Raw genomic sequence first — 12934 nt, 5'->3', positions numbered from 1 at the left:
TTCACCCAAAACGATCCTCCCAAATTTTAACCCATTCAAATAATAAGCCCCAAATAAGATGCTACTAAATGCCAATGGCTTAAATTAGGTCACACGAACATTTATGGCCGATACCTTTAGCTGGTTACAAATGCAGTGCGTTTGCTTGACAGGGCATGCTACCGCACTCCTTTATTCCGGCAGCCCAGCTAATTTTTGAAAGATTAACGGCTAAGCTAGTGCATCAAGGAAGGCTCCTCCTCCTCTCCTTGCATTCCTCCAACGCCCCCCTGACTGACTTTTCCAAACGCCTCCGCCATCATTATTGCGTAGCGAAACCCGGCCGATCGATCGAGCTAGCGCCAAAGCGAAACGACCCTCCATGTTAATCTCCCCGCATTTACGCCACCAAATCGCGCTGTAAATCGCCCCCGCACGTCCTCTGCGATCCGCCACCTAATTTTAACCATCCGCCCGTATCTTTCTTCACCGCCACGAGCAATTTTAGCCTAGACCCGAGAGGCCTCTTCCCCGTTCGCTTCTCCCGTTCGCCCGCCGCCGCCGAGGCAGGGCGCGCGACGCGATCCCCCCGTCCGTTCCGTCCCGTCCCACGCGACGCGACGCGACGCGAGCGAGGGAAGAGGGGAGGTTTTTAAAAGCGAGCGTGCGAAGTGGGTGCGCGGAATTGGACTCGGCTCCTCGGCTGCAAGCAAAGCTATTAAAACCACGAGAGGAAGTTTTCTTCTCCGTGACCTCCCGCCCGCCCGCTGCGCCAACCCACCACCCATCCGTTTCTCGTTCCTCCCTGCCTGCCTCTCCTCCCCACCTCCTTAACAATGGCAGTACAGGCGCAGTACCCGTCCAATCTCCTCTTCCACGACAGGTGCGTCTCCCTCCTACTACTCCGCCCCAGGGCGCGTCGTCTCGCTCCTCCTCCCGCCCGTACAAGGGAGCTTTGATTGGTGGGGAGTGGTCTCACGGGTTTCTGTGCTCCGTGGTCTTTGTCGCAGAGGCGAGCCGGAGAGGAAGGAGATGGACATGCCCCGGCCGCCGCAGCTCGCCGGAGTCTCGCCGGCGGCAGTCTACTTCGCCAGCGGTGGAGGTGTGTGCCGGCCGGCCACTGCGCCCATGTTGATTAACACCGCGGCCCTACGGTTCCTGGATTGTGACGGTTTCGGTTTCTTTGCAGCGAGTGGGAATCGGAGGAAGCGGCCGAGGGAGGCCATGGCGCCGCCTCCGGCGGCGGCCAAGGAGGAGTACGTCAATCTGTTCACACTCCAGCCGCAGCAGTCGACGTCGTTCGCCAACATGGCGCAGTTCCAGAGCCAGAACAGAGTCTCGTCGTCGCCGTCCCCCGCCGCGACGGCGCTCGTGTCCACCGGCCTCCGCCTGGCATTCGACGAGCAGCAGCAGCAGCAGCAGCAACAACAACAACAGGAGAGCACCAAACAGATGAATGCCTTGCGCTACTCGTCGTCGCCATCGCTGTTCTCCACCGTCTCCGACGAGCTTGCAGCGCAGGTGAAGCAGCATGATGACGAGATCGACCGATTTATCCGCGAGCAGGTAATCCTAGCCCCCGCGATCCGTTCGTTCTCGTCGTCAAGTTACTTTCTTTGTTCCAATCCTGATGGGCCCGTACGTTCGTGTTCGTGGTCAGGGCGAGCAGCTCAGGCGGGCGATGGCCGATCGGCTGCGGCGCCACAACCGGGCGATTCTAGTCAAGGCAGACCAGTCCGCGGCGCGCCGGCTCCGTGAGAAGGCGGCGGAAGCGGAGCGCGAGGCGCGGCGCGGCGCCGAGCTGGAGGAGCGGCTGGCACGCCTCCGCGGCGAGGCGGCGGCGTGGCAGGCAAAGGCGCTCTCGGAGCAGGCCGCGGCGGTCACCCTGCACGCCCAGCTCCAGCAGGCCGCGGCCGTGGCGAGGGCGTCGGTCGAGGAGCTCGGCGACGCGGGCCCCGCGGAGTCGTCGTCCTCCGCGTACGTGGACCCTCGCCGCACCGGGCCATCGCCGGACCGCGCGTGCCTCGGCTGCCGCCTCAGGCCAGCCTCCGTGGTGCTCCTCCCCTGTCGGCACCTCTCGCTCTGCGGCGAGTGCTTCGTGGCCAGTGACGCGGACGCCGCCATGGCGTGCCCGGTGTGCCTGTGCGTGCGGACGGGGAGCGTGGAGGCCATCCTCTGTTGAGCTGTCCTCCTCGCCTCATCCGGCCATCCATCCCCCCGTGAGCCGGTGAGTGCATGATGTGCAGGAATCCATCAATGCCTTCCCGAAAAATACAAGAAAAAAAATCGTAGGAAAGCTAGAATCTTCTCTTTCTTTTTTGTCTCAAGTTTTTGTTCATATTAATTCCGAGCATCCCTCCTCAAATCTCCTTTCATACTAGGGGTTTAGGAGAATTCAATTGATAAGTTCATTGTTAATAGTAAGCAGCAAGTGCAGCAGGTGAACGCTGGTGGCTGGCACACCTTTGATTTCTTTCTCTCATTCAATCCGTCCCTTTCGTGTTCCTTCCTGTACACTAATCAGAGAGCAGGTTTTCCATGTTTGCGCCTAATTTGCTCCCGGCGTTTGTCTTGACGTCCGCGCAACCGGATATGGCGCGATGGCAGGCGAGCGGTGTCCCCGGGATTATACAAGCGATCGCAACCGCCGTGCCGCTCGTGACGTCGTCCCGCCCCGACGCGACGCGAGGCCCGCCTGCCTGCAGCGGTATTGCCCGAACCCCGGGCGGAACGGCGGGATTTCCGTAGCGGCCGAGGACGGACGGAGAGGTTGGTGCGCGGCGCGGCCGGCCGGTTGCCGCCTCTGCCGATCCCCGGCGTGGGAGGAGGAACCGACGAACGGACGCGCGCGGGGGCGCGAGAGGTCAGTTATTGCGGGGGCGCACGGCGCGGCCCCGGGAGGAGATGCGTGCCCCACCCGTCGGTGGGCAGCCAGAGGAAGCGGATCTGAGGTGGCACGGGCGGAGATCGGGCTCGTGATCTGTCAGTCAGCGGCCTGCCACGAGGAACGACCGGCCTTGCGCGGGGGCGGGGTGGGTGGGTGGAGGGCTGTCAGACTCTGTCACTGTGGCGGGAGCGGCGGCAGCGCCAGCGCCTACGGCTGCTCATCGCCGTCGCATCGGGCAGTTCGGCACCACCACCACCACCGGACACCCGGTCCAGTGCACGACGTGCCACCACATGCAATCCCTCTCCTTTTCTACGCTAGACCGTAGGCAAGGTTCGTACTCCAACTCAACTCGCCCGCCGCCTTGACGTGCGCATCTCGGGTGCTTTCTTTGTACTGCCGCGGAGACTTTATCGGCAATTGAAGGAGCCAAGGAGGCGACGCCGGGCGGGGCACTGTACATGTACAAATCCGAGCGTCAGTTTCCAAAGCGTACCGATTCCCGCCCGCCAGTACGCTGTACGCCTCATAAAGGCTTGTCCTGCACGCATTAACCGATATGCACATCCATCATGCAGTGTCACGCACGAGCCCCGTCGCAGTGATGTTGCCGGGAGATGGGGAAGATTCAGACGATCGAGCACGTAGTGGTACCGGCACGGCAGCAGCGGTAGTACCAGGGGCGGCCAGCACGGCTTGCTTGTGAGTTGTGCAATGGCACCGTGACCGAACCGTCCTCAGTTACCAGCCCATGCAGATGCAGTGCAAAGGGCAAACCCCTCTACCTGACCATGCGCTTTACACGTCCCGATGTGCCTTCTCCTTTAGCCTCCATGCCGTGCATATCTGATCTGATTCTTCGTTCACGGGGTTACGGGGAATCCAGTCGCTGTTGCGGCCGGCCCAGTGATCTGATCCGGTGCCTCACGGGATTACCGCGAACCACATCGTAATCGTTCCATACCTGATCCTCCCCTGTCACCCTGCGATGGGCCGACGCGTCGTGTTCCACTTCCACGCCGTCGGCATGTCCTACCGGCTGATCCGGGGAGAAGAAAGGAATGCTTCCACAGAAAGGTTATGGATGCGCGGATGGAGTGGAAATCCGTCCAGATTAAGCTTACGACTGACGGACTCTCTCTCGATAATGTTTAGAATCACATGCGTTTGTCAACCCCCATTGAACATCAGCAGGCCAACCCCCGAGTGTATTATGGGTGCAGAAATAGCCTCCGAGCTCGTTGACCCTGATGTTTAAGTGATGGTTATGTCCCAGCACTTGCAATTAGAATATCTGGATGCAACACTTTGTGTCAATGTTTGCCTTCTCCCATGCATCAGCAAGAAACAGAATTTTTTGGCCCCCTTGTGATCTTCTATATAAGATGACTAGCTCAAAGACAAATTCGTTTATCATCAATCAACTTCTTTGCACATTCTTTCAAAATCTTTTATAGGTGGGTGTTGAGAAAATCTGAAAGAAGCAATCCTACAGGATTGTTGAGACAAAAAAAAAAGAAGGTACGGTTAGGCCAAGCCTACATCAAATGGCCCAATGGCCGAACAATAGGCTGTTGAACGCTGCTGCAGCCTTGCAAGATGGGCAACGAAACTCACTTTGGGCTCAGTGAACGATGACATTCGCGATCCTATTCCAACCCATTTTGGGACTAGATCACGTGTTGGGCCTAACACACTGGTACTTGGAAAATAGACCCTGCACCGGAGAACTGGACCACCAGCTGCAAACCTGCAATCTTTTACGCCGTTCAGGAGGATCATGGCCGGCAAGCTCGGCCAACTGGGGTGAGGTCATCAGCTCAGCTCAGACGGAAATCTTCCGCCACGGACAGTCCGTGTGCGTCACGGATATTTACTGCGAAGCCCGTGAACCTCCTCTGCCATCTCCCGCGCGTCGCACGGTAACCTCGTGCCACTTACTGTCCGCGCAGAACGCCGTAATTCAGGTCCAGCTCGGTCGCCACGGCCCACGGGGTCAAGGTCTCGTCAGGGAGACTTCGTTCCAGGCCGGGTCAACACCCAATCACACGGCGGCATCGACCTCGTCAGGCACGTTGCCTTTGTCGCAGGCTCGCAGCGCGTGTGCCTGGATCCACCGGTAGTAAAGCTCAGTAAAACCCAACGACGCCAAGACAAAAGACAGAGACACGGCGAGGCGCGTGTGGTGAAGGCGAGCACACCGAGCAGAGCACATAGCAAAAGCAGCAGCAGCGGTAGCCGCGTGCCGGCGCGCGTCGCCGATTCGGCATCGTAATACACCACCGTCTCGCGCACAGCTTCCTCGCCGTTTCGCCCGTTTTTCTCCGCGAACTTCTCGATCTGAGAACCTAAAACAGCGAGAGAACAAGGCTCCCTCCGGATTCCAACCTCCCTGCTTGTTTGTTCCCGTCGTTGAGCCAACACAACATGACGTCTCAGCTGCCAAGGTTGTGACTCGAAACGCTAGCACAGCGCAGTTTCTCGAACTAACAAACTTTCACCATCGCTCAATTTTTTTTTTTGCGACGATCACCATCGCTCAATTGCACTAAACTAAACTCCAAAACGTTGTGCAAAGATTACCAGGCTGTAATCTAAGGCGTCCTAATCATGGCAAATACCACACGTGGCGGCACCGGCGCGCGTACCAGCCAGCAGCACGGGCAAGCCCCCCACGAGTAGGGGCAATAAAGGGTTCCACTTCTCGTAGTCATGCTTATTATAATTTAAACGAATATTTTTTCACTTCTCGTAGTTCAAATCTATAAAGCGGCTTACCATATAAATAAGAATCTAGAAAAATAAACAAAATATTTGGTAGAATTCTCACTTATTTTCACCGATAAACCGCTTATAAACGGAAAGAAACCAAAGAATCGGATCTCCGTTGTTGCAGACGAGATCTTCCAGTGGGTCCTGCGGGACATCGCAGTTAACAACCGACCGCCGGCGCCACCAAGGCCCGGGGCGCCTGGCACGCGGGTAAGCGAACAAAAACCGGCGCCGTAGCTTTCTTTCTTGTTGCCCCTAGCGGTGCGCGTACGGCCAGAATGCGCTGGCCGGTTGCGATGCGGTACAAGGGAGTGAGGGACAGGGAGAGGAAGGGGAAGAGGTTCCTGGAAATATAGCCGTGGTTTCTCGCGCATCCACCCGGCACCTAACGCAACACCCACCTTTTCGTCCTCTCCCTGCTCCTTTATAAGAGGGCCGGGGAAAGACTTCTATTCTATGCTCGTCGTTGGCAGCAAGTTTTAAAACTGTTCACTGATTCAGTCTCCCCTAAGGCTCAGCTCCAACCCTGAAAAGAATGACGTCTTCCTCCTCTTCGTTCTTCGATATCGAGCCGCTCGAGTGTGGTGCGACCTGCCGCTGCGCCATGGACGCCTGCTCCCTCTGCGGCAAGCGGCTGGCCGGAGACTGCGACATCTTCATGTACAGGTCTGTCTGCCGCGCACCTGTATGTTCCTTCAAGTTTTCCAACCCACTGCGGATTGATTTGCTGATACGGCTGGTGTTCTGATTGCGAACAACAGAGGGGACACGCCGTTCTGCAGCGAGGAGTGCAGGTACCGCCAGATGGTGAGCGATGACTTGGGCGCGGGGAAGAGCAAGCCCTTCATGATGGAGCTTCCGGCGATGAAAAAAGAGCAGCAGCGGCATATGCACGAGAGGCCAGCCGCCGCCGAGCCCGCCCGCGTCCAGATCGCAGCAAACGTTCCCGTCGCTATCTAAGCACCGGGCACGGAGCAGCATCCGATCGGATTGAGAAGGAGCTGACAGCCCCATGCCCCGATCGAGATGAGTAGCGGCAGAATATACGCAAGCAAGCAACCACGCCCTCGAGATCTTTGTGTTCTTCCTTTTTCGTTGTTGTCGATCACTTTTTTTTTATGTGATGAGCGCGAGTGTCAGAAATGGGTGTACATGACGGCATTTCCCAGCTTTTCAGTGTTGTCCCTTTGCAATCACTACGTGTATGATCTTTTTGGGAAAGATGCCATGGATTAGGGGGTGTTTGGTTTTTTGCACCTCCTAAAATTCATTGTCACATCGAATATTCGGATGTTAATTAGGAGGACTAAACATAAGCTAATTATAAAACTAATTACATAGATGGAGGCTAATTCATGAGACGAATCTATTAAGCCTAATTAATCCATCATTAGCACATGTTTCCTGTAGCATCATATTAAGCCTAATTAATCCATCATTAGCACATGTTTACTGTAGCATCATATTGTCAAATCATGAACTAATTATGCTTAATAGATTCGTCTCGCAAATTAGTCTCCATCTGTGCAATTGGTTTTATAATTAGTCTATGTTTAATATCCTAATTAGTATATAAACATTCGATGTGGCAGGAATTTTAGGAGGTGCTGAAGAAACAAACACCCCCTAGTTGGTTCCGCGAGTGCTATAAAAATTAGGGATTGTGCCCGTACGTTGCTACGGATAAAATAAAATTCCGTCTAAGACTACCTATCTAGTTACCTTAAACAATACAGTCATATATGCATTGGATTCGACACGCACTATGAATTGGACTCATTTAATTTTCGTATAGATTTTTTTGGCAAAATATTTAAATTTAACATAGATGCGCAAGAAAGTTTCACGATGTCATATGATGATGAGAACCATTTTATGTACAAATAAATAGGAGATGCAACATTCAGTAGCACACTCTACTGTTCTTGATAATGAAAGCCACCTCATATTCAGATTTGAGAGTTAGGAGCCAAAAGATGAACTTAAAACCAATACAAAATTTGGGAGTTTCAAAATAAATGATTGTTTCCAAAATCCTGACTCCTAACTACATGTTTGTTTGGAAACATTTATATTTGGCAATAGTTCCGATGATTCATTTGATTAATAGATAGTATTCAGGCTCCCGGCTAATCCAAATAAGTAACTCAGAAATAGTACGGAGAAATTAACATTCACAAATGACACACTCAAGATATTTCAGATCACATGTCCACAGAGCATAAAAAGTCACAAGTCAGTATCAATCTGTCTTCCATTAGATAAGCCATATTCTAAATTAACACAAGTGTTCATAAAAGGAGCATCAACAATGTTTTTCCATGAGGCCACATTTCACGATGGACGCTGCACATCAAATGGATTATACCTCTTTACAAATCAAAATAAAATTTCTAGAATTAAACATGGAGTGGTTCTACTGATCTACCTGACAGTAACTCCATCTGAATCTGTAGGACCAATTCACCTAAACAAGTAGAACAACATATGTATGCATCATCTTTAGCCTGCAATAGTGCAATTAAGTCATGTACTGATGGACAATCGTAGAAACACTATCTATAGATAACCATGACGAAAAATAACCATGACGAAAGAATAGATCATCATATCTGCTCAGACATAAGATTAAAACTGACGGCCTGTTCGGCTGGACTTATAAGCCGGCTGAAAAGCTGAAACGGCTGATTTTTTGTGAGAGAAAAATATTGTTTGGTGACTGATAAGCCGGCTGATAAGTTGAAGCGAACAGAGCATGAATATGCACAAAAGAAAACTTTCTTGATTATTTTTTTCTGCCAAATGTGCATGCTTTTATGCTTCAGTTTTGCACAACAACAAAAAAATAGTTTCCAAGCCTTAAATCATGCAAAGTAAAGATGTGTATAGCCAATACCATAACATTGCAGGTTGTTCAGCTATTAGTTGAACATTTAATCAAATATCCCCAAGTTTGGTTGCTTACAAGTTACAATCAACCCTGAGTACTACAACAGTTGAAACAACTAAATTGTACAGGATGTTTACCTAATTGCTTTGGACAATGCAAGCAAAGTTCAGTACATAACAAGGATCGGATTAGTAGGAGGGATAAATGGTATGCTGGTACAGGGGTGGCCCTAAGCTTTGCATCCATTTTCGACTCGAACCCATTGTTATTTCTCGGAAATTGAACCATCTGAAATTTCAGAAACAAAGAACATAACTCATTAAGTACCATTTTATAGGCATTAAAAAGATGAAACTGAATTTCGTATGAACCCGTCTGCAATCCACTAGCAAAGAACAAGTCTGCATAATGAAAGGCACAGCAGCACAAGACAAATCATATAAACTATGAAATAAATCTACAACATACCCATGAAGCTGTCTCCTTATCCGCTTCCAAACTCAATAAGTTTATCACATTTGGTTAATGGAGCCCACGTGAACAGCTCCGGTTCTTGCTTCTCTTGCTCCTCTCCCGCCCGAATGTTCCTCACAAACTCCACAAAATGATCCTATCCCTGCGAATCAGATCACAAAATCGAGAACCTTACATTCATATAGCTAACTACCTACATTTCCATATCTTTGATATCATATTTGTGTGTTGAGCAAGCAAGGACAGCACTGTTTGTTTCAAAAAAAAAAGATAAGCTGCTGGATCAATTTCCTAGTTAATCTTCACTAAAACAAAGAATATAAGCGCAGAGGTATTGAGCTTATAGTTCCACACAAGAAAAATAGACAACTTAATTAAGTGAACTAATCAAACTTGTTAGATTTTACATGAACAAATTGAAGAAATCAATGAGCAGGTCAACGATGTGCAGTTACCTTGTGTGTTCCTATGGCGTTGGATCCAACCTCCACATGGGTCAGCTACAAATAGGCATTCTTATGGTTACACCTCCCTGCACATATAACTAATTATCCTGTACTAGTTGTTACTAACTGGACTAAATTTCTTCACTTTCTTATTATTGCAAATAATTACCAGCTAGTCCATTTTCTGACCAAATCTTGGTAATATCAGTCCCACCTGACGTGGCAGTAGAATCCATTGCTTATGTTGATCGATCTGATAAGAACAAGAAACTTGACACATTATATTCCCTTTGATGACATTCTATTGGTCCTCTTCTTCTCATTCTGTCTTCAAAAAATGAATTAATATGTATGAATTTCCTTATATTCCAAAAGCAAATATAAATTCCTCATGGGGCAACCAATCTTTCTCATCGGCTAAAAGGACAACTAACAGTTCTAATTATGGAGCAAATCAGTTACATTTGCAATTCATGTAGCAGGTAAAACATGTGCTAAATCAAAATAAGTCTGAAGTACTTAGTGACATGCTTGATTAATAAGATAGTATGGTCGGATCTGAGATAGAATGAACTAAAATTTTACGTGATAGAGATGCATAAGTAGGTACAGATTGATTTGTACGGGGGATTAAGATGGAATTGCAGGAGTAAAAAAACGATGGAATTACAGGAGTAAATAAAAGATGGAATCGCAGGGGAGGAGAATGTGATACAATTGCACGGAGCAAACCTTGTTCCAGTGCATCGTAGGCTACCTCCTACTGCTCGATTTGAATGACAACTGCCAGCCATCCTCAAGCTCCTCCTAGACCACATCTCTCTCACTCCAGGTCAGTGTCGAGGACTCGGTGCTCCTCTGCCTCCTCCTCCCTCCTTGGAGATCGCCCCTTCGCCGGCCTGCGTGCTGCCATGGACGACCGCCTCCTTCTCCTCCTCGAGCTCCTTGCCACGCTCTTATGCATCCAATCGATATTCTCATCAAGTCCATTGCTTACCTGGTTTACTGTAATGTTGGCATAAAAAAATTGAGTCTCAGTACAAAATTAACCACTAATAGACTAAGTATGAGGAAAAATCTTCATAATACCAATGTACATTCTATCATTAACATTGGTCTGTGATTTAGGGTTCATGTTTTCATTGTTGAATTCTTGCCCTTTCTTCCTATTGTATGACTCACGACGCATCTTTTTCAATTCATTCCTACGTTCATCAGACATTGATGCAGCTCCAGAGTTATCCCTCTACCTCTTGACCTCCTTAGGATCAAAGGCTTGTGGTGCTATTTGGCAGATCTTGAGAAACAGAGCTCTAGCACTATTTCTTTCAACTGGATCCATCAATCTTCAACTGCAAACCCATCACAAAGTATTACATGAGTTTAAGCATCTAAGTAGAAATCTGAGGACAATTAAAATGCAGTAAAAATCTGAAGACAAACAAATGAAATGAAAAATCAGTGATACATGCAGGCATGTAGTATTTGTACAAGAATGAGCATTCATTGGATACAATTCATCTACTGAAAAATATTGCTTGTAAAATCTGGATAGGGACATGAAGATACTTTAAACATCATGAAAATTAAAAAAACGTATAGATAATTTGTAGTGTATATTAAATATTGCTGCAATTTAAAGCTAGATGATACTTTAATCTTCAGCACTGGGATATTTTAACTGGCATTGATCTGACCCCTGAAGTAGAGGATCAACATACATGGGTGCCATTTTCTTCAGTCGTTAGAAATTAACACGAATTTAGAAATTGTTAGCTCTAGCTATTTCAGATAGAATGGAACCTGGATAGATAGAATGGTTTAGAAACCAATGCGCAACCAAAGTGCCAAACACAAATAGGCGTACAGGGATCAGGATAGAAACTGAGCGATTGGAGTGCAGAACTCAGAAATTAGGATACTGACTGTTAGCCATGTTGTCAGATTTTGCTTCCTCGTGGAGCACCGGATAGGGAGAGGTGGAGCTTCCCACTGGACACTGTTGCACGCCGGTCCTCGCGGCCCCCGCTGTCCACTGCACGCCGGCCACCGCTGCTCGCCCACAGCCACCGTTGGCCGCTGCTCACCTGCCCACATGACCAGGGGCGGATCTGGGCCCCGGGCTGTAGCCCGGGGTGAGGTCCAAGAGCAGTGTGAAAGTCCTTCATAAAAATAGCATAAAAGGCTTTCTGGCCCATTAGCCCACCCTGAAGAGAACTTGGCCCATGCCGTCACCCTAGTGCTGCCTGCCTGCTCCCATGACTCGTCCGCCCACCCCTGACTCAGCCGCCTCCCATCCGCAGGGACTAGAGCTAGCGCCCACCGACCGCTGCCCAGGCGCCGCGTCGACGCGTCCCCAGGCGGCCAGGCCCTAGCTTGCCGCTAGGCGTCGGCCGCACCCCCAGCCCCCCGCGGCCCCGCGGCCCCACCGGCAGGGAGCCAGCCACCAGCGCCCGCCGGCTGCCCGCACGCCGCCACCCGGGGCCCCGCGCTCCCACCGGCCGCCGGCAGGCCGCGCGCCGCCAGGTGCTCGCCGAGTCGCCGTCGGCCCGTCGCCGACTCACCCCCCGGGCCCCCGCTGCCCGCCGCCCAGCCAGGCGCGCATCGCGGCCACGCCCGGCGCCCCCAGGCCCCAGGCCACGCCGGCGGCCGGTCCCCTGCTGAAAAAGCTCTGGTATGCCATTTGTTTTTGAAATTGCTCCATGACTGCTAGTCTGCTACCTTTTACATAGAATATTTCATTGATTTGAGGAGGAAGTATTTGAGTCTTAGTTTGCAATTGCAACATTTCATAATCATAACTTAGAATGGAGAAATACTATGCTAAAAAGAGTAGTGCCGAAAGTGTAGAGAGCCGGGTTGAGCAAAAAAGACCACGGATTGAACTTGATACAAGAGATATAGTTGCTGATCCAAGAGAAAGGAAACCAATTGATTATTTTCGTCATGACATTAGGGATGAGGCAAGGAGAGCATATCTACAAATAGGTCCATACAGGTCAGCTGGTCATAAGTTTCCAAAAATGAAAAAAGATGGTAAAGGCCAATCAAGAGGATTTGTTGGATCATGGTTTGATCAATTTGATTGGTTAGAGTACAGTGTAGCCAAGGATGCAACTTATTGCTTTTATTGCTATCTCTTTAAGCCACAACAAGCTGGGTTTCATAGTAATGATACATTTACCAAAGTTGGGTTTAGAAATTGGAAGAATGCAAAGAATTGTTTCAAGGAGCATGCTCAATCAATTGATGGCTTTCATAATAATGCAAGAAAGCGTGCACTTGATTTCAAAAATCAGAGGCAAAGTGTTGAACATGTGTGGACTGTTACAAGTGCAGCAGAACAGAAGGCATATAAAGCTCATTTAAGTATCATGTTAGGCATTGCTAGATTTCTCCTTTTGCAAGCTCTAGCCTTTCGTGGACATGATGAGTCTAAAACATCAAGAAATAAAGGGAACTTTATGTAGATTCTTAAATGGTACA

The 12934-nt window shown here is 49.9% G+C and overlaps 2 protein-coding genes across 2 annotated transcripts; both read left to right on the top strand.

Moving 5' to 3' along the window:
• The first annotated feature begins 612 nt into the window (after positions 1-612).
• On the top strand, positions 613-2461 carry LOC117845145 (BOI-related E3 ubiquitin-protein ligase 1). The gene is made up of 4 exons (XM_034726109.2): positions 613-862; positions 990-1081; positions 1169-1545; positions 1640-2461. Exons 1-4 carry the CDS (start codon positions 816-818, stop codon positions 2159-2161), a joined length of 1038 nt encoding a protein of 345 aa, XP_034582000.1. The 5' UTR covers positions 613-815; the 3' UTR covers positions 2162-2461.
• A 3547-nt stretch (positions 2462-6008) lies between these two features.
• LOC117860487 (FCS-Like Zinc finger 2) lies at positions 6009-6837 on the top strand. The gene is made up of 2 exons (XM_034743795.2): positions 6009-6304; positions 6400-6837. Exons 1-2 carry the CDS (start codon positions 6174-6176, stop codon positions 6596-6598), a joined length of 330 nt encoding a protein of 109 aa, XP_034599686.1. The 5' UTR covers positions 6009-6173; the 3' UTR covers positions 6599-6837.
• The last annotated feature ends 6097 nt before the right edge of the window (positions 6838-12934 follow it).

Source organism: Setaria viridis, chromosome 1, assembly GCF_005286985.2.
Source record: "Setaria viridis chromosome 1, Setaria_viridis_v4.0, whole genome shotgun sequence".
Classification (NCBI taxonomy): domain Eukaryota; kingdom Viridiplantae; phylum Streptophyta; class Magnoliopsida; order Poales; family Poaceae; genus Setaria; species Setaria viridis.
Note: the sequence above shows the minus strand (reverse complement) of the source record. Positions and strands in the feature narration are given on the sequence as shown.

What these genes read in the sequence shown, in the direction of transcription:
- LOC117845145 (XM_034726109.2), top strand. Translation starts at nt 816, where the DNA reads ATGGCAGTACAGGCGCAGTACCCGTCCAATCTCCTCTTCCACGACAG. An exon ending in CTACTTCGCCAGCGGTGGAG is followed by an intron (nt 1,082 to 1,168) that starts GTGTGTGCCGGC and finishes GTTTCTTTGCAG; the next exon opens with CGAGTGGGAATCGGAGGAAG. An exon ending in ACCGATTTATCCGCGAGCAG is followed by an intron (nt 1,546 to 1,639) that starts GTAATCCTAGCC and finishes GTTCGTGGTCAG; the next exon opens with GGCGAGCAGCTCAGGCGGGC.
- LOC117860487 (XM_034743795.2), top strand. Translation starts at nt 6,174, where the DNA reads ATGACGTCTTCCTCCTCTTCGTTCTTCGATATCGAGCCGCTCGAGTGT. An exon ending in TGCGACATCTTCATGTACAG is followed by an intron (nt 6,305 to 6,399) that starts GTCTGTCTGCCG and finishes TGCGAACAACAG; the next exon opens with AGGGGACACGCCGTTCTGCA.